General features: G+C 38.9%; 1 protein-coding gene and 1 long non-coding RNA gene across 2 annotated transcripts in view; one reads left to right on the top strand and one right to left on the bottom strand.

Moving 5' to 3' along the window:
- Window positions 1-14,459, top strand: part of LOC136794238 (uncharacterized) — a 193,316-nt gene extending 178,857 nt beyond the window's left edge. Inside the window, exon 4 of the long non-coding RNA XR_010840661.1 lies at window positions 14,263-14,459. This is a non-coding gene — a long non-coding RNA (uncharacterized lncRNA). The remainder of the gene's footprint in view (window positions 1-14,262) is intronic.
- The window catches only part of SERPINI1 (serpin family I member 1), a 71,926-nt gene that overhangs the window by 964 nt on the left and 49,499 nt on the right, over window positions 1-21,463 (bottom strand). Inside the window, exons 6-7 of the mRNA XM_059063655.2 lie at window positions 11,048-11,145; window positions 1,198-1,284 (exon numbers count right to left, since the gene is read on the bottom strand). Coding sequence (XP_058919638.1) covers window positions 1,198-1,284; window positions 11,048-11,145 — 185 coding nt within the window. The remainder of the gene's footprint in view (window positions 1-1,197; window positions 1,285-11,047; window positions 11,146-21,463) is intronic.

Below are 21,463 nucleotides of genomic sequence, written 5' to 3'. Positions count from 1 at the left end.
CCACCAAAAATATAGGACAATTTATTTTGAATGTTACAAATTTTTATTCTCAGTCTCAGATAAATACTTACAGCTTTACTAAAATGACCTTTGAGACAAGGAAAGGGGAAAAAAAACCCACCCCAAACAAACAAAAATCAGTTTCTTTATATTCTCAAATCATTATTTCTTTTATATGAAATGGGGATTTTTACATAGCGAGTCACCAGGCTTCTAGCAAGTGGCCAGAACAGCAGTGATTAAAGAGAAAATACAGCAGGGAGAGATGCAATGGTGTTTCCTGCAGCTGGGAAACTGAATTTCCTTGAGATCCTTATTGTGGGATAATCATTTTATACTTTCTGCAGGGTGATTTGTTATCAGGAAAAGGCCAAGATTAAATTATGTAAGATTTTAAGCTTTCTTGATGCCTGAGACTACTGTTTCTATTTCCTCCCGAAAACACCATTTTAATTGATGAGATCCTTTTAATGGACAAATGTATGCAGAAGTTAAAAATAATCTGTGCAAATATGATATGTTGCATTTTACCGGAGAAGGGAAAAATCCTACCAAAATTTGATGATGGCTGTTGAACATGATATTGAAACAAATCCAAACAAACAAATGAAAAAAAAAAAAGAAAAATCCTTCTTGCTTAACTAAGGAAGTCAGAACATTCAGAATAACCAAGGACGTTACCATTTTGCTTTGGACACGTAATTTAGGTAAATTTAAAAAACTTTTTTATTTAAAATTATTATTTTATTATTAACTTAAAGTTTTGCATTGCATGCTATCATGCACTCTTGTTTGTGCATGTGCTTTTTAAAAACTCAAAGCTCTTCACTGACAAAATTAAGAACTAACTTCCAAAAATAATTGAGTAGAAAGAAAAATGATTAACTGGGCAGCAGGGAAATATTTAAAATATTTAAACAGGAAGCACAGCAGGAAAATCTATTCTGCAGAGCTGACAATCTCCTCCTGCCTCTAATTAGAGATGGGAGTTACTCTGTATGGGGCACTGAAATGAGTGGATGCTTCATATCCTATTTGGAAAATTCTAGCAGGTTCATCATTAGCTTGACTTCTAAGTTAGAGCAGGGTCCATTTTTTGGCTTAGTTCTAAATGACCCCCATTCCCTACCCAAGATTGCTTTAAAATTACAAATCTCAGAAAAGTGAGAAGATTTTTGGAAAACAATAATTTAGCACCTGAAGCAGCAGCAGCTTCTGAGCCTTCTTCATTAACCTCTATGAAGGACTTGTGAATTGCTTTAGAAAGGAAAATCTCTTTGTTATCTGCAAAAAAAAAAGAGATAACAGAAGCATTTCTTTGGTATCAGAGAAAGGGAAGCACTTTATCTTTAGTTAAACAGATTTGAGAAATATAAGTGATATAAGATACTGATACAAAACATAAGAGATAATGTAAGATTACATTTATGATTTGAAAGAACCATTGAAGATATACTTTCTGTTTTGTCCTTATTTTATATTCTCTTGTTGATTTTCTCCTTCATTTTTATTGGTAATTTTCCCATTGCTTATTTCTTATATTGCCAGGAAAAGCAGAAACGTGGCTCTGTTTTTAATAGCAACCTCAAATTAGTTCATAACTCAAGATAAAATTTCTGACATGTTTCTCTCTAACTTGAAATTTCAAAACATAAAATGAAAACAAATCCACATATAACCAGAATGAAAAATTTTTAAAAATCTAATCTCTAATTACTGTGATAATAGAAATATCCCTGGCAAAGGAAACAAAATTGACTTCTAGGTTGTAGAAACAGGAATATATTAAAAAGATATTTCCCGGGCTTCCCTGGTGTCGCAGTGGTTGAGAGTCCACCTGCTGATGCAGGGGACACGGGTTCGTGCCCCCATCTGGGAAGATCCCACATGCCGTGGAGCGGCTGGGCCCGTAAGCCATGGCCGCTGAACCTGTGCATCCGGAGCCTGTGCTCCGCAACGGGAGAGGCCACAGCGGTGAGAGGCCCGCGTACCACAAAAAAAAAAAAAAAAATATATATATATATATATATATATTTCCCCTTCCAATTAATTGGTTTAATCTGAGGATTCAAAAACATGTTTTATCCTAAAGTCAGAGGACTTTAGGACTTTATCCTAAAGTCACATTTTTAATATTAGGAGGATTGTTTTTCCCTTTGAACTGTCTTTCTAGTTATGCTTACCTTTAAATTAATGGCTGTTATAGGCTGAATTTGTTCTCTAAAATTCATATGTGGAAGCGCTCACCCCCAAGATTTCAGAATGTGACTGCATTTGGACATAGTCTTAAATTTAAATGAGTCATTTGGGTGGGCCCTAATCCAGTATGACTGGTTTCTTTACAAGAAGAGGAAACTTAGACACTGACAGGTACAGAGGGAAGACCATGCATGATGGTTAATTTTATGTGTCAGCTTGGCTTGGCCACAGTGCCCAGATAATTGGTCAAACATTATTCTGGATGTTTCTGCAAAGATGTTTTCTGGATGAGATTAACATTAAAGTTGGTGGACTTTGAGTAAAGCAGATTACTCTCATCATATGGGTGGGCCTCATCCAATCAGCTGAAGATTTTAATAGAACAAAGACTAGCTTCCTCTGAGCAAGAAGGAAATTTGCCAGCCGACTGCCTTCAGATTCCTCCTTGTGTCTCTGGCCTGCTGACCTACCCTGCAGATTTTATATTTCCAAGAGGGAAGAGATATGGGAACATATGTATATGTATAACTGATTCACTTTGTTATAAAGCAGAAACTAACACACCATTGTAAAGCAATTATACGCCAAAGTTGTTTAAAAACAAAGTTGTTTAAAAACAAAAGGAAAAACAAAGTCTACACAATTGTGCAAGCCAATTCCTTAAAATAAATCTCTTACTCTCTCTCTCTCTCTCTCTACATATCTATATACATGCAAATGCATATATCCATCTCTCTCCATATATATATATACGTATATCCATTCATCCTGTTGGTTGTGTTTATCTGTAAAACCCTGACTAATACAACATGTGAAGATATAGGGAGAAAATGGCAATCTATAAGCCAAGAAGAGAGGTCTCATAAGAAATCCACCCTGAAGACAGCTTAATCTTGGACTTCCAGCCTGCAGAACTGTGACAAAATAAATGTCTTGTTATTTAAGCCACTCAGTCTGTGATGCCTTGTTACGGCAGCCCTAGCAAAGCATACAATACAATAGCCTTCAGTCTTGGGTTTCCCACTTTTCCCCAAGATTAAAACAAAACAAACAGAAGATATTTCAAATATATAAAAAGGAAAATAGCACAAGAAGCAAGATAAGGGATTACTCAAGTTTGTACCATTTTTTTCCTAATCCCAGGAGGTCTACTTCAAATTTAAGATAAATAACTTTGTTGCTGATGCCCAGCCCTATTCAGTAAAAGCACAATTGACTTCCCATTAAACTACTTAATAATACTTTCAAAGACACATAATTATCTACAAATTTCTACAAATAGAAAATGATGTTCAACAACATTTTTGGTACACCTGTTGCAAAGCACCTGCTTATTTTGAATAAGCCCCAAGACAAACTGGTGGCATTTCTGATTCTATTTTAATAGGGATACTCCTTTCTCAGCTCATATTTAGCATTAAGATAGAAGCACTGCATTATGAAATAGTCCATCTCACATATTATGATGTTTTCTTCTAGAATGCATTTGATAACCAGAAGAAAACTGAAAAGCAATAAAGTTTTACATCAAACAATTAAGTATAATTAGCTTTCTCAAATCCAGACGACTAGGTTTTTTTAGCAAATGAAAAGAAAAATATCAATTGCATTAAGTAACTAGTCAAAATAATTGTAGGCAAAACAAACACTGAATTCCAAGACAGTAAAATATAACTATTTAGTAGTTAACAGGTGCTGTATTATTTTCAGATTCTGCTGCCCATTTTCATCAGTCTGCCAGTTAAAGTAGAGTCATGCATCAATGACCCTAAATGCGAATGTGACAGCACCCAGTTCCTAACGGATAAGGAGTGTCCACATTGCCAGGTAAGCCCTGTTCAGAAATTTGAGGGGAGGAACTTCCCTGGTGGTGCAGTGGTTAAGAATCCGCCTGCCAATGCAGGAGACACGGATTCAATCCCTGGTCCAGGAAGATCCCACATGCTGCGGAGCAACTAAGCCCGTGAACCACAACTCCTGAACCCGCATGCCACAACTACTGAAGCCCGCGCGGCTAAAGCCCGTGCTCTGCAACAAGAGAAGCCACCGCAATGAGAAGCCTGCGCGCAGCAACAAAGACCCAACGCAGCCAAAAATAAATAAATTTATCTTAAAAAAAAGAAAAATAAATTTGAGGGTAGTTTTTAATAACACCGAATGGTATTTCAGACCCTAATTTGCACAAAGGAAACTGCCTCCAATATCCCCTGAGCCTGATTTGCTGGCTGTACTAAGTACCTTCAAAGAAGGAATCTCCTCCCTTCAACCCTGGTGTCTGCCCCAAGTATACCCTCCTCTAGTCCCCAAACCTGTCATGTGCTCTCATTTACCTCCACAGAACGGTTTTGAGGGGAGGGGTGCTGCAAGACATCATGGCAGAAAGATCAAGAAAGCAAGAATGCCTTGGGTTCTTCCCAGAGAGCTAGTTATTTAAAAGATAATGAAATGGACAAGCCTATAATGAGATTCACAAAGAAGAAAGAGAAATTACCCAAGTAAACAATGTTAAGAAAAAAAAGCAGAGCATACCTAAAGATAACAGAAGAGAATCTTTTAAAATCACGAAAAATACTATATAATTTTCTGCAGATAATGTTAACTTTAAAGGGTATACTTTATTTACTATGCATTGTGACTATTTATAATACATAATTTGGTAAATTTTGATAGATGTATATATCTATGACCCCACCTCTACAAATAAGATAAAGAATATTTCCAACTCTCCCCACAAGTTTCTTATGCTTCTTTATGCAGATAAGTTTGAAATAGATGATTTGCCATCAACTACAATTTTATAAAAATATTTAAATTATAAAGTTGAATCAAGGAAAAAAATAGAATGAATAGTCCAGTAACCATTAAAGTAGTTGAATCAGTAGACAGAATCTTCCCCCATCCTCAAAATTAAAGACTCCAAGCCTAGATGGTTTTCTAGGGAACTTTAACCAAACCTTCTAGCAACCGAATTTTCTGAGATAAAACTATTCCAGACTCTAGAAAGAGAATAAAAGCAATCTAAGTCATCTCTGGGTCATCTTACTTGCTATTAAAATTAAAACAGGACTGTCTAAGAAAAGAAAATCATAGACCAAACTCATCTATTAATATGGAGGTAAAAGTTCTTCAAAATCAGAAAATTAAACCCCTCAACACATACAAATAACTTTTTAAAATGAGTTTCTGGGGATGTCAGTGTATCATGACACAGCAGTTAAAACTACTCTAACTGCCTCCCATTCACATTTAAGCTTCTCTGGGATGATCATCAAATACAAACCAATTCATGCTACTCCCCTACTTAAAACCCTTTATCACCTCTCCTGCTAGCTCTACCTCTCATCTCCCCCTCAGTATATAACACACCTGCTCAGTGTGTAATATGAGGGCCTCCGTGAGGTTGCCTCTTCCAATTAGCATTCTTCACTCGACACACTGTGCTCCAGATTATGTGAATGGCAATGGCCTGATCATACCACACTTTATCACTTCTGTGTCTTTGCTTCCCCAGAAACTCACTGAACCCTTGTACAGTGAGACTCCTAATCTACTTTTAAGGATCAGCTTTGAACCCTACCAGGACTTTTCTGCTCTCTCCTGATTCCCACCCCTGTCCCCCAACTAAAGTAGAACTGACCACTCTTTCCCACTGAACCCAGGATCTAATTCTATTTAAGCCTTCATAACATATCATATTCACACTGCTATCTCTCTCTTCCTGGACTGTCCACTTCCTTCAGGCAAGGATTGTGTCCTTCCCCTTAGTGCCCCTGGCTTCTGGCATTTAGGGAGCCTAATGAATGAACTAACCTAAGTAGAGGGAGTTTCCTGGTAATGTGTAATTTTCCAGTAGTTAACCCAACATTTAGTAACTGTTGAATGAAAGGTGTTAGTTATTTCATATTGTAAGACTTTGGGTGTTGTCACTCTGTGGGTACCATGACTACAATTCTGTTCACCATGATGGCTATAAAGTTTATTCTTGTAATAAATAAAACATGTGACACGAATCCAAAGTAGATGGTCTAGGAAAATTGATGGAAAACAGCCCCAGAGAGAGAAAGAATACAAAGGCCACACACACACTAGAAAACTTAAAAATCTAATTGAGTAGAAGAGCAAAGGGAATGGCATCCAACAGACCACTGTCATCATATATATTTCAAAGACAGCAAAATAAAGATTGAATCCAATGTTCCAACTCCTGGGGGTGATTAACTGCTACACCAAGGACAGCAAATGTCTCCAGTTGTAAACAAGACTTCACTACACTTAACGCACTTATTCCCTGAGGGCCTGGACCCTCCTGTCCTATTTATCTCCTTTCCCTTTCCCCAGTTCCTTGCACACTTCCAGCCACCAAGTATGCACTCAGGTATTCAAGGAATCATAATATGAGGGGAGTTAAAGAAATTTACACTGATAAGTTGGTCTTATTTGTTAGAGAAAAGTTAACTATTCTCTAAAAATGGAAATAAATAAGTCAATGGCAAACAGAACTACCAAAAAAACAAAAAAAACAAAAACCCACACACTGGTCCCAAGCAGTCTTCTCCTTCTGGCCACGGCAGACATTGCTGCCAAATAACTGGTCCTACTTTTCTCCAGGCAGCGTGGAGCAAGGCTCTTCATAATGGATAAGATGGAAACAGTGCCAGCAAACCCTAGGTTCCCCAGAGAAGAGCTGGGCAGTAATTCAAGCTCTTCTGAAAAAAGCAGGGCAAAATACTAAGGCATTCATTCAGTCACTGAGCAAATATTTATCAAGTACCCTGCTCGTCTGAGGTATCGTGCAGGGCACCAAAGGCTCTAAGTACCTGTGATTGACATAACGCTGGCCGGATGGCCATCAGGCAAGAGTATGCCACTACTTCCTTTGTGGCACTGTTCCTAATCAGCCAATTTTAATGGATTTCTGCATCACCAAGGACATGCTTAAAGTAACAGAATGAACGGAGTTCCATAACAGAACCCTAGAATACCAAAAACATCTCTGTCTCCGTACTTTAGTTGCTAAAATACTTTTAGCTTCAGCCCCACCCATGAACTTTAGAAAGGCTTTTAGAATTTGAGCTCCTTCAAGGTAGGAATAGTGTTTGCTTATTTGTTTTTCTGCATAGATTTTGTTATAGACCAGCAAATACTCATTCATTTATTCACTCATTCATTTATTCATGTACTGAGCACCTCCTATGTGCCTGACATTGTGGATGCACCGGGTATACTACGGTGAGCTAAACAGTTCCTTCCTAATGGGGGAGAGAAGACATTAAATAACAAGGACAATAAAAAAGCAAATCAATACATGACCACAATTTCAGGGTATGGTAAGTATAAGAAATAATATAAAGTGATGGGTTGGCTGGTGACTGGGAAGGGAAGAGGAGCTACTTGACATTGGATGTTAGGAAAGGCTTGTCTGAGAAGGTTAATTTGAGCTGAGACCTAAAGAATACAGAGGAGTCAGTCCCAGGCAGACCTAAAAGTAGAGTTAGCAGTTGGGGGGAAAGGCTAGTGCAGAGGCAGATACAAGCCAGGTGTGTTCAAGGACCCAGAAAAATCCTGTGTGGCTGGAGCATGGGGAGTGAGGAGGGCCAGAGGCTTGAGAGAAGCCCCCAACTTGGAGCAAGGCAGAGCCCAGCACCATCTTCTCAGGGCACGCACCCACCCAGCATCTATCCTGCTCCCCACACCATGCTGGGCTCTGAGGACAGAAAGATGTCTATGACACAGTCCAGGCTTCTGAGGAGCTCCGAGCTCAGTGACAGGTATAAGAACAAAGAATCCAAGGAAAAAGTAGAAGTTGTGAGAGCACTTTGCACTATCAGAATCCAGATAAGGGAAAGTAAACCAGCTAGGAAGGGCAAGACATCAGGGGAAGCTTCTCAGGGATGCTGGCATTTGGACTGGTTCTTGAAGAATAAGGAGAAGAGTGAAAGTCAGAGAAGGGGACAGGGGCATTCCAAACAGAGAATTAATATCTGCAGAGTGAGAGAAGCAGTGGTGATGACCTGAAGGTCCAACTGAAGCTGGGGCTAGGAGGAGGAGGGAAGTGGCGGGGGATGTGCTTGATTTTAAGCGCTTGGACCATGATGCTAGAGAGCCTGGGCTTTGTCCAGAAGTAACAGGACATGACGGCTTTGATTTTAGAAGATATCGGTGGCAGCAGCTGTGAAGTGTGAATTGGATGAGCAATCAGCTGGGGGCAAGAAGATCAACTGTGTCAGCTGTTGCAACAGTCCAAGCAAGAAAGTGGGGTAGATAGAACTGGAATTATGGTGCTGGAAGAGAAAGACAGCACTCTGACTTACAGGTAGAAGGAGAAAGAGAACAAACAAGGGCAGGATGTAAGAGTCAGTCCAGCATAAATCTAAGCGCTTGAGTCTGACCCGAATATGGCTTTTGCTGTGTCTTCTTAATTCCTTTATTTCATTGGCTCCTTCATTAAAGCTCATACTTCGTGCTGAAGGATCTCGTACTCTCTTTCTCTTTCCCCTTACACTTTCCAAGAGGATTATCTATTAATCCAAATGCTGATGGTCCTTCATTTCCCTTACAAAAATAGCCCTACTCTATAACAGGATCTTCGCTGCAACTAGATGAGCATTTTAAATAGAGCCTGAGAAGAAAATGATTCTCAGCACTCTCTGGATTCCATGTTTATTGCATGAGTCTCTACTATGTTTTATGTTCATGGAATTTAGCGTCAAAAGCAATGGACATCAAACTGAGGTGAAAAAATAAACACAATAAATACAGAGCATCTCATCTTATTTGTTCCTTCATTCAGGGAGTACGAAGCAGAAAGCACGGTGCTGGGTGCTTCTTAAACACACATAAGGATCAATTATGTGGAAGTTTAAATTCTGGTGGGAGATATCCAATGCATAAATAATGATAATATGAAATTAAATGTGGTATGTGGCATAAGAAAAATAATAGAATATTGTAGTATTTAAAAAACAGTGATTACTTCTCGTTGGTGTAATCATGGTGGCTTAATAAAGTTGGAGATATTTGACCTGAGGCTCAGTTCAAAAGGTATTTCAGGTGGGAGAAATTTCATAAAGATGAGGGCTGGGGGATGTGAGGTGCAGAGCAAACCCGTGTCCCCTGCATCAGCAGGCGGACTCTCAACCACTGCGCCACCAGGGAAGCCCTCTCCCTTGTTTTATCCTATAGCAGACATCTACTGTGTGCCAACTATGTGTCAGCCTTGGGCCAGGTACTGGGAATGCAGCTGTAAGCAGGATACTGAGAAGTATTCAGTTCTGACGGAGGTTTGATCAAAGAGCAAAGACTTTCCGCTATAGACTATGAACTCTGAAAGAGCCTAGTGTGATTTCAAATCTGCACTCATATGTACATTTATGCTCTATTGTCTCTGTATATAGTAAAGGCAATTAAATATTACCTTTTAAACCTTCCAGATGTGTCAAAAAATTTGACCTACACTGACCACAATAATTGATTTGCCACTGCAGTGATACTCCCTCAGGACTGAAAAGCAGTAAATATTCTATGTGTGTGAAATAACTGCCTCGATGTTTGGGTGACACACTGAGGAATATCTAATCAAACTGAAAATAGAGCCATGGTAAGAAAGCAAAGTATAATTATTTAGTTGGAATTTGGCCAGTATAGCATTCTTTGAATTCCTAAGGAAAGGAGCATAAGAACTTTAAATTATCCTGTGCTTGAACCACAAATATATATATATATATATTTCTGCCTCAAGTACAATGTACCCATTACCCTTTGAATCTCCACTTATTCTACCATCATGGCTCACATCCAAGCTCCTAGGGCTCTGAACTCTTGTTTTATCTTGATATAAATCTGTCTTTATCTCATCAGAAAACATATTGTTTTATTTCCCATGTTCTATAGAAATGATGAAAATTATCATTATCTAAGCTAACTAAATCTTACACTCACAGGTACCTTATTTCAATACGTGTCTTCGGATTAGCTGCTTTAAAAATATTTCCAGGGGCTTCCCTGGTGGCGCAGTGGTTGAGAGTCCGCCTGCCGATGCAGGGGACATGGGTTCGTGTCCCGGTCCGGGAAGATCCCACGTGCCGCAGAGCGGCTGGGCCCGTGAGTCGTGGCCGCTGAGCCTGCGCGTCCGGAGCCTGTGCTCCGCAACGGGAGAGGCCACAGCAGTGAGAGGCCCGCGTACCGCAAAAAAAAAAAATTCCAAAAGGATTTTACATTTCTAAGTACTTTAATGTTACTAATATGTTAAGATTTTTATCCTGACCAAATTAGGGCATCTGAATCAAATAATTTAACTGGTTGTTTTCCCTTGGGATATTTTAAATAAATTACTCAACACCCAATATGTCAAGTATATTTTGAAGCTACTTCTTCAAAACCACTGTTTTTTATTGAAGACTTAAGATAATATTTACATCATCTCACAGGTGTTCTTTTTAAAAGCATCTAGTTCTCACAGCAGGCACTCATTTATCCTCTCTTCCTTCTTTCTTTCCCATATGATTTATTATAACTGGACATATTGAGATATTCAATCAACACATTTATTGATTATCTGCTCTACAAGGCATTCTGTCAGATGTGATGGGGAATTCAAAGATGCATAAGACAGGTCTTCTGGAGAATATAATCTGCTATCAAAGATAGACATGGAGCAGAATAATACAAACAATGTTGTGACTGTATTTATAGTTTTGCTTGTAGAAGTTAAATAGATTTCTTATATTTATCTGGCAACTGATAACTATATTTTACCTCAGAACTCCTTAATAAATAGAGGATTCACCACCATCATTTTAAAAAAACTTTATGGAATAACATTTTTTTTTAATTAGTGTTTATTTCCTACCAGACAAGGCTGTCAAATTTGCATTTTTGATGAAAACTTCAGTTATTCCAAGAGCCTTCAAAACATGTTTTAAATCAATTTCCTGTTCCACTGTGAACCTGGAGAACACAGAGGGGAAAAAGTATTTAGTTACAGCATTTTAAAAGTATTTAGTTACAGCATCCTGCTATCTGGGACAGGAATAAAATGTTAGATATGTTGATTTTTAAAAGTCTGTTTTATAGAGGGTAAATTATACTAAAACTGGATTTTGACTATAAGTAGTATTTGATTGTTATTGTAAAAAAAGGGAGCATCGAAAAGAATAACATAACAGAATAGTATTAAATTATTAAGTAGGAAGCCAGATTGGTCTTAATATAGAATCTCTCCCAATGAGATTGTGTCAAACCAGTGAATTGTATCACCCATCTTTCCAGTGAAAGATATGGACCGAGCACGGCTGTATTAACAAGTGCAGTTTTTAAAAGCAAAGGCTTTTATTACTTTTTTATAAAAAGTGAAAAACAACTGGTTAGAACTAAATATTTCCTTTTTAAAAGGTGTTGCCTCCTAATCAATACAGATCATAAATGTAAGTATTTAGGCAATGGGCTGTGTCCTTAAAAAAGCTAAGTCTATAATAGTCACTAAATATTACTTTAGCATCATTTCTGATGTCTGGTATTAAGAAGAATGAAAAGAGAATGACTGCTATAAACAAGACTCAGACACCAAGAGGAATAATCAGGGGAAAACCAACAGATGAATAAAGGTATAAAAAACATATTAGACTAAGTGCTAGATTTTATCTATATCTTACACTTTAACTTGCACTTAACATTGTTTATTTTGTTTTCCACAAAAAGCAGGTATTGACTGTGAAAGTAGAAAAGGGGGTGAGTAGGGAAATACATTGGAGAATATATTCAGTGACTTGAATGAATTCTTAAAGTGTTTTCTCTGTGTGCTTTGTTATTTATTTGTTTGTTTATTGGTCACATATGTAGCTTACTATATAATAGGAACTGTTCCAACAATATAAAACAGATTAATTTAACAAAAACAGATTAATTTAAATATCACTACAGCTCTTTGAGGTAGGTATTATTATCTTCAGTTAATATTTGAAGAACCTGAGCAGCAGAGAGAGATGGAATAACTTGACCAAGTTCATACAGCTAGTAAGTGGCGGAGTCAGGAAATGGATCCAGGTAGTAGTATATATATCCTGACCTACTTAAAATAGGAAAGTGAAGGAAGATGTCAGTAAGGATTCTTTTTACTTCTTAAAAGCAGCTTGGTTTTTTTCACACTTTTTAGGCTGTTTAGGTGACAATGATATTTTAGCTAGATTGAATTTGGGCAAGTTCCCTAATTTCTGAACCTTGGTTTTGGCATATGGAAAATGGCAATAATAATGCCTACTTCACAGTATTGTTGAGGGGATTAAATAAGTTTTCTAAACATTTTAGGATGATGCTGGCTTGTAACAGGCATGCAGTAAAGGGCAGATATGTTAATAGTACTCACCATATTGCAGTTATGTGTAACATTCACATTATTATCAATGTTAAGCTGTTGAATATTTGCATTTTAGTAGTGGTGGAGTAATTTGATGAAATAGGTATACTAATCTCTGCTACTTTAACTGTAAATTTGTCAGATCTAGTGTTTTTTTCATTTTAATATTTGTAGTATCTGGCATAAGACCAAATACGTAGGGTGAAGTGAAATAAAATCTAGGTGTCCATGAGTGTTTGTTTAAAGTTGAAGACAAGATGTAAACAATTTCCACTTCTCCATTCCTTGTCTTTGTTCCTTATCAAACTATTAAAAAATAGCTATTATCCATATACTGTATTTCCTCTTTATATAGACTAATATTAATAATAAATAATCATTATCATCTCCCATATACTGAGTGTTTACTAAGACCCAGGCACTATGCAAATCCTTTTATGTCTAGTATCTCATTTAATAATCCCTGTGATAATCTCACACAATCCTATGAGACAGGTATTGTTACCTCTATTCCACAGAACAAACTGAAGTTCAATAAAGCTAAACCACTTCCCTAATCACACAGCTAGTAGGTGGCAGAATAAAGATATGAACTGAGATCTTTCTGACTGTGAAGTCCTCCCACCCTTAATCACTATAATTCCAACAATGGCTTATTTAAAAACAAACAAACTACAGGAAGATTTTACATTTCACCCACTGATTTTAAAAATAAAAAGCCACAATGCTACTTTTTTAAAACCAAAATGCATGGCTGTTTTTGTAAAGGCATTTGATGTAATCTTGTATTTGCAATTTTCTATCTGAATAAATTAAAGAGGTATGCGGAGGGCAGAAGCATCGGAGACTAAACAGGGACGGTGTGGAGCAAGTGTTAGAAAAGAACAAATATACTTTACACATAAGGAGATTTATAAAATTGTGTAAGAATTAATCAAATTCTTTGAAGAAAAACCTAATAAAAGCACTCATGATAAAAAATAAAATCAGATGGCTTGGGCTTCCCTGGTGGCGCAGTGGTTGAGAGTCCGCCTGCCGTTGCAGGGGACGCGGGTTTGTGCCCCAGTCCGGGAAGATCCTACATGCCGTGGAGCGGCTGGGCCCGTGAGCCGTGGCCACTGAGCCTGCGCGTCCGGAGCCTGTGCACCACAACGGGAGAGGCCACAACAGTGAAAGGCCCGCGTACCGCAAAAAAAAAAAAAAAAAAAAAATCAGATGGTTTATGCACTGGTTTTCTGTAACAGACATGAAACCAAAGTGCTTTATTAGTAGATAATCACTTCAAAATAGCAGGATGGTTTCTGGTTATAAAATAGAGAATGCTTATCCTTTGATTTCTAGTACTCTGATCACAAATGACAAACCTGAGACTAAAAAGGTAAGAGTGTAAAGATACTACAGCCAGGTACATCTGCTTTCCAAGTATTAGGGATTTCATTTTGATTTTATCACTAGAAAGATCTTTTTATACCTAAGTTGTATCAGTAAGACTGAAAAGTAAGAATATACAGTGAAGAGGGTAATTTCATTAGAACCAAGTTTAAAAAAATCCTACTTAGAGAAAAGTATATAAGAAGATTGATTAACAAAAGATAAATACTAGGACTTAAAAATAAACAATAATAGTAATATTAGATAATAATTATATGATGCGAGGAGGAGAGAGAAGATGGCAGAAGAGTAAGACATGGATATCAACTTCCTCCCCACAGATACATCAGAAATACATCTACACGTGGAACAGCTCCTACAGAACACCCAATGAACGCTGGCAGAAGACCTCAGACCTCCCAAAAGGCAAGAAACACCCCCACGTACCTGGGTAGGGCAAAAGAAAAAAGAATAAACAGAGACAAAAGAATGGGGATGGGACCTGCACCACTGGGAGGGAGCTGTGAAGGAGGAAAGGTTCCCACACACTAGAAGCCCCTTCGCGGGGGGAGACTACGGGTGGCGGGGGGTGGGGGGGTGGGGGAAGCTTCGGAGCCGCGGAGGAGAGCGCAGCCACAGGGTGCGGAGGGCAAAGCGGAGAGATTCCCGCACAGAGGATCGGTCCCAACCGGCACTCACCAGCCCAAGAGGCTTGTCTGCTCACCCACCAGGGCGGGCGGGGCTGGGAGCTGAGGCTTGGGCTTCCATCGGATCCCAAGGAGAAGACTGGGGTTGGAAGCGTGAACACAGCCTGCAGGGGTTAGTGCACCACCGCTAGCCGGGAGGGGAGTCCGGGAGAAGTCTGGAGCTGCTGAAGAGGCAAGAAACCTTTTCTTCCCTCTTTGCTTCCTGGGGCGCGAGGAGAGGGGATTAAGCACGCTGCGTAAAGGAGCACCAGAAATGGGCGCCAGCCGGGGCTATCAGCGCGGACCTCAGAGACGGGCATGAGACGCTAAGGCTGCTGCTGCCACCACCAAGAAGCCTGTGTGTGAGCACAGGTCACTATCCACACCTCCCCTCCCGGGAGCCTGTGCAGCCCACCACTGCCAGGGTCCCGTAATCCAGGGACAGCTTCCCTGGGAGAACGCACAGTGCGCCTCAGGCTGGTGCAACGTCACGCCGGCCTCTGCCGCCACAGGCTCGCCCCGCTTCCGTACCCCTCCCTCCCCCCGACCTGAGTGAGCCAGAGCCCCCGAATCAGCTGATCCTTTAACCCCGTCCTGTCTGAGCGAAGAGCAGACGCCCTCAGACGACCTACGCACAGAGGCGGGACCAAGTCCAAAGCTAAACCCCGGGAGCTGTGCGAACAAAGAGGAGAGGGGGAGGTCTCTCCCAGCAGCCTCAGAAGCAGTGGATTAAATCTCCACAATCAACTTGAAGTGCCCTGCATCTGTGGAATACCTAAATAGACAGCGAATCATCCCAAGTTGAAGAGGTCGACTTTGGGAGCAAGATATATTATTATTTTCCCCTTTTTCTCTTTTTGTGAGTGTGTATGTGTGTGCTGCTGTGTGAGATTTTGTCTGTATAGCTTTGCTTTCACCATTTGTCCTAGGGTTCTGACCAACTTTTTCTTTTTAATTAAAAAAATTTTTCTTCTTAATAATTATTTTTTATTTTAATAACTTTATCCTACTTTATTTTACCTTTCTTTTTTCTCTTTTCTTTCTCTTTTTTTTTTCTTTCTCTCTCTCTCTCTCTCTCTCTCCCTCCCTCCCTTCCTCTCTCCCTTTCTTTCTTCCTTTCTTCCTTCCTTCCTTCCTTTTCTTTCCTTTCTATTTTTTCTCCCTTTTATTCTGAGCCATGTGGATTAAAGGCTCTTGGTGCTCCAGCCAGGCGTCAGGGCTGTGTCTCTGAGGTGGGAGAACCAACTTCAGGACACTGGTCCACAAGAGACCTCCCAGCTCCACGTAATATCAAACAGCGAAAATCTCCCAGAGATCTCCATCTCAAGACCAAGACCCAGCTTCACTCAACGACCAGCAACGAACAGTGCTGGACACCCTATGCCCAACAACTAGCAAGACAGGACTACAGCCCCATCCATTAGCAGAGAGGCTGCCTGAAATCATAATAAGGCTACAGACACCCCAAAACACACACCAGACGTGGACCTGCCCACCTGAAAGACAAGATCCAGCTTCATCCACCAGAACACGGGCACGAGTCCCCCAAACCAGGAAACCTACTCAACCCACTAAACCAACCTTAGCCACTGGGGACAGACACCAAAAACAATGGGAACTACGAACCTGCAGACTGCGAAGAGGAGACCCCAAACACAGTAAGATAAGCAAAATGAAAAGACATAAAAACACACAGTAGATGAAGGAGCAAGGTAAAAACCTACCAGAACTAACAAATGAAGAGGAAATAGGCAGTCTACCTGAAAAAGAATTCAGAATAATGATAGTAAAGATGATCCAAATCTTGGAAATAGTATGGAGAAAATACAAGAAACGTTTACCAAGGACCTAGAAGAACTAAAGAGAAACAAACAATGATGAACAACACAATATATGAAATTTAAAATTCTCTACAAGGAATCAACAGCAGAATAACTGAGGCAGAAGAATGGATAAGTGATCTGGAAGATACGATAGTGGAAATGACTACTGCAGAGCAGAATAAAGAAAAAAGAATGAAAAGAACTGAGGATAGTCTCAGAGACCTATGGGACAACATTAAATGCACCAACATTTGAATTATAGGGGTCCCAGAAGAAGAGAAAAAGAAAGGGACTGAGAAAATATTTGAAGAGATTATAGTTGAAAACTTCCCTAATATTGGAAAGGAAATAGTCAAGTACAGGAAGCACATAGAGTCCTATACAGGATAAATCCAAGGAGAAACATGCCAAGACATATTAATCAAACTATCAAAAATTAAATACAAAGAAAACATATTAAAAGTAGCAAGGGAAAAACAACAAATAACACACAAGGGAATCCCCATAAGGTTAAAAGCTGATCTTTCATCAGAAATTCTGCAAGCCAGAAGGGAGTGGCAGGACATATTTAAAGTGATGAAGGGGCTTCCCTGGTGGCGCAGTGGTTGAGAATCCGCCTGCCGATGCAGGAGACACGGGTTCGTGCCCTGGTCCGGGAGGATCCCACATGCCGCGGAGCAACTGAGCCCGTGAGCCATGGCCGCTAGGCCTGCGCGTCCGGAGCCTGTGCTCCGCAACGGGAGAGGCCACAACAGTGAGAGGCCCGCGTACCACAAAAAAAAAAAAAAAAAAAAAAAAAAAAATAAAGTGATGAAGGAGAAAAACCTACAACCAAGATTACTCTACCCAGCAAGGATCTCATGCAGATTTGATGGAGAAATTAAAACCTTTACAGACAACCAAAAGCTGACAGAGTTCAGCATCACCAAATCAGCTTCACAACAAATGCTAAAGGAACTTCTCTAGGCAAGAAACACAAGAGAAGGAAAAGACCTACAAGAACAAACTCAAAACAATTAAGTAAATGGTAGTAGGAACATACATATTGATAATTACCTTAAATGTAAATGAATTAAATGCTCCCACCAAAAGACACAGACTGGCTGAATGGATACAAAAACAAGACCCATATATATGCTGTCTACAAGAGACCCACTTCAGACCTAGGGACACATACAGACTGAAAGTGAGGGGATGGAAAAAGATATTCCATGCAAATGGAAATCAAAAGAAAGCTGGAGTAGCAATTCTCATATCAGACAAAATAGACTTTAAAATAAAGACTATTATAAGAGACAAAGAAGGATACTACATAATTATCAAGGGATTGATCCATAAAGAAGATATAACAATTGTAAATATTTATGCACCCAACACAGGAGCACCTCAATACATAAGGCAAATACTAACAACCATAAAAGGGGAAATCGAAAGTAACACAATCATAGTAGGGGAGTTTAACACCCCACTTTCACCAATGGACAGATCATCCAAAATGAAAATAAATAAGGAAACACAAGTTTTAAATGATACATTAAACAAGATGGACTTAATTGATATTTATAGGACATTCCATCCAAAAACAACAGAATATACATTTTCTCAAGTGCTCATGGAACATTCTCCAGGATAGATCATATATTGGGTCACAAATCTAGCCTTGGTAAATTTAAGAAAATTGAAATCGTATCAAGTATCTTTTCCAACCACAACACTATGAGACTAGATATCAATTACAGGAAAAGATCTGTAAAAAATACAAACACATGGAGGCTAAACACTGAAGAAATCAAAGAGGAAATAAAAAAATACTTAGAAACAAATGACAATGGAGACACGACGACCCAAAACCTATGGGATGCAGCAAAAGCAGTTCTAAGAGGGAAGTTTATAGCAATACAATCATACCTTAAGAAACAGGAAACATCTCGAATAAACAACCTAACTTTGCACCTAAAGCAATTAGAGAAAGAAGAACAAAGAAACCCCAAATTTAGCAGAAGGAAAGAAAACATAAATATCAGATCAGAAATAAATGAAAAAGAAATGAAGGAAACGATAGCAAAGATCAATAAAACTAAAAGCTAGTTCTTTGAGAAGATAAACAAAATTGATAAACTATTAGCCAGACTCATCAAGAAAAAAAGAGAGAAGACTCAAATCAATAGAATTAGAAATGAAAAAGGAGATGTAACAACTGGCACTGCAGAAATACAAAAGATTATGAGAGATTACTACAAGCAACTGTATGCCAATAAAATGGACAACCTGGAAGAAATGGACAAATTCTTAGAAATGCACAAGCTGCCAAGACTGAACCAGGAAACATAGAAAATATGAACAGACCAATCACAAGCACTGAAATTGAAACTGTGATTAAAAATCTTCCAACAAACAAAAGCCCAGGACCAGATGGCTTCACAGGCGAATTCTATCAAACATTTAGAGAAGAGCTAACACCTATCCTTCTCAAACTCTTCCACAAGATAGCAGAGGTAGGAACACTCCCAAACTCATTCTATGAGGCCACCATCACCCTGATACCAAAACCAGACAAAGATGTCACAAAGAAAGAAAACTATAGCCCAATATCACTGATGAACATAGATGCAAAAATCCTCAACAAAATGCTAGCAAACAGAATCCAACAGCACATTAAAAGGATCATACACCACGATCAAGTGGGGTTTATCCCAGGAATGTAAGGATTCTTCAATATATGCAAATCAATCAACGTGATACACCATATCAACAAACTGAAGGAGAAAAACCATATGATCATCTCAATAGATGCAGAGAAAGCTTTTGACAAAATTCAACACCCATTTATGATAAAAACCCTGCAGAAAGTAGGCATAGAGGGAACTTTCCTCAACATAATAAAGGCCATATATGACAAACCCACAGCCAACATTGTTCTCAATGGTGAAAAACTGAAACCATTTCCACTAAGATCAGGAACAAGACAAGGTTGCCCACTCTCACCACTCTTATTCAACATAGTTTTGGAACTTCTAGCCACAGCAATCAGAGAAGAAAAAGAAATAAAAGGAATCCAAATTGGAAATGAGGAAGTAAAGCTGTCACTGTTTGCAGATGACATGATACTATACATAGAGAATCCTAAGGATGCTAGAGAAAACTACTAGAGCTAATCAATGAATTTGGTAATGTTGCAGGACACAAAATTAACGCACACAAATCTCTTGCATTCCTATACACTAATGATGAAAAATCTGAAAGAAAAATTAAGGAAACACTCCCATTTACAAGTGCAACAAAAAGAATGAAATATCTAGGAATAAACCTACCTAAGGGGACAAAAGACCTGTATGCAGAAAATTATAAGACACTGATGAAAGAAATTAAAGATGATACAAATAGATGGAGAGATATACCATGTTCTTGGATTGGAAGAATCAACATTGTGAAAATGACTCTACTACCCAAAGCAATCTACAGATTCAATGCAATCCCTATCAAACTACCACTGACATTTTTTACAGAACTAGAACAAAAAATTTCACAATTTGTATGGAAACACAAAAGACCCCAAATAGCCAAAGCAATCTTGAGAACGAAAAAGGGAGCTGGAGGAATCAGGCTCCCTGACTTCAGACTATACTACAAGGCTACAGTAATCAAGACAGTATGGTACTGGCACAAAAACAGAAATATAGATCAATGGAACAGGATAGAAAGCCCAGAGATAAACCCACACACATATGGTCACCTTATCTTTGATAAAGGAGGCAAGAATATACAGTGGAGAAAAGACAGCCTCTTCAATAAGTGGTGCTGGGAAAACTGGACAGCTACCTGTAGAAGTATGAAATTAGAACACTCCCTAACACCATACACAAAAATAAACTCAAAATGGATTAAATACTTAAAGGTAAGGCCAGACACTATCAAATTCTTAGAGGAAAACATAGGCAGAACACTCTATGACATAAAGCACAGCAAGATCCTTTTTGACCCAACTCCTAGAGAAATAGAAATAAAAACAAAAATAAACAAATGGGACCTAATGAAACTTCAAAGCTTTTGCACAGCAAAGGATACCATAAACAAGACAAAAAGACAACCCTCAGAATGGAAGAAAATATTTTCAAATGAAGCAACTGACAAAGGATTAATCTCCAAAATTTATAAGCAGCTCGTGCAGCTCAATAACAAAAAAACAAACAACCCATTCCAAAAATAGGCAGAAGACCTAAATAGACATTTCTCCAAAGAAGACATACAGATTGCCAACAAACACATGAAAGAATGCTCAACATCATTAATCATTAGAGAAATGTAAATCAAAACTACAATGAGGGCTTCCCTGGTGGCGCAGTGGTTGAGAATCTGCCTGCCGATGCAGGAGACACGGGTTCGTGCCCTGGTCCGGGAAGATCCCACATGCCGCGGAGCAACTAAGCCCGTGAGCCATGGCCGCTGAGCCTGTGCGTCCGGAGCCTGTGCTCCGCAACGGGAGAGGCCACAGCAGTGAGAGGCCCGCATACCGAAAAAAAAAAAAAAAAAAAAAAAAAAAAAAAAAAAAAAAAACTACAATGAGATATCATCTCACACCAGTCAGAATGGCCATCATCAAAAAATATAGAAACAATAAATACTGAAGAGGGTGTGGAGAAAAGGGAACACTCTTGCACTGCTTGTGGGAATGTAAATTGATACAGCCACTATGGAGAACAGTATGGAAGTTCCTTTAAAAACTACAAATAGAACTACCATACGACCCAGCAATCCCACTACTGGGCATATACCCTGAGAAAACCATAATTCAAAAAGAGTCATGTACCAAAATGTTCATTGCACCTCTATTTACAATAGCCAGGACATGGAAGCAGCCTAAATGTCCATCAACAGATGAATGGATAAAGAAGATGTGGCACATATATACAATGGAATATTATTCAGCCATAAAAAGAAATGAAACTGAGTTATTTGTAGTGAGGTGGATGGACCTGGAGTCTGTCATACAGAGTGAAGTAAGTCAGAAGGAGAAAAACAAATACCATATGCTA

This window comes from Kogia breviceps, chromosome 5, assembly GCF_026419965.1.
Source record: "Kogia breviceps isolate mKogBre1 chromosome 5, mKogBre1 haplotype 1, whole genome shotgun sequence".
NCBI lineage: Eukaryota > Metazoa > Chordata > Mammalia > Artiodactyla > Physeteridae > Kogia > Kogia breviceps.
Note: the sequence above shows the minus strand (reverse complement) of the source record. Positions and strands in the feature narration are given on the sequence as shown.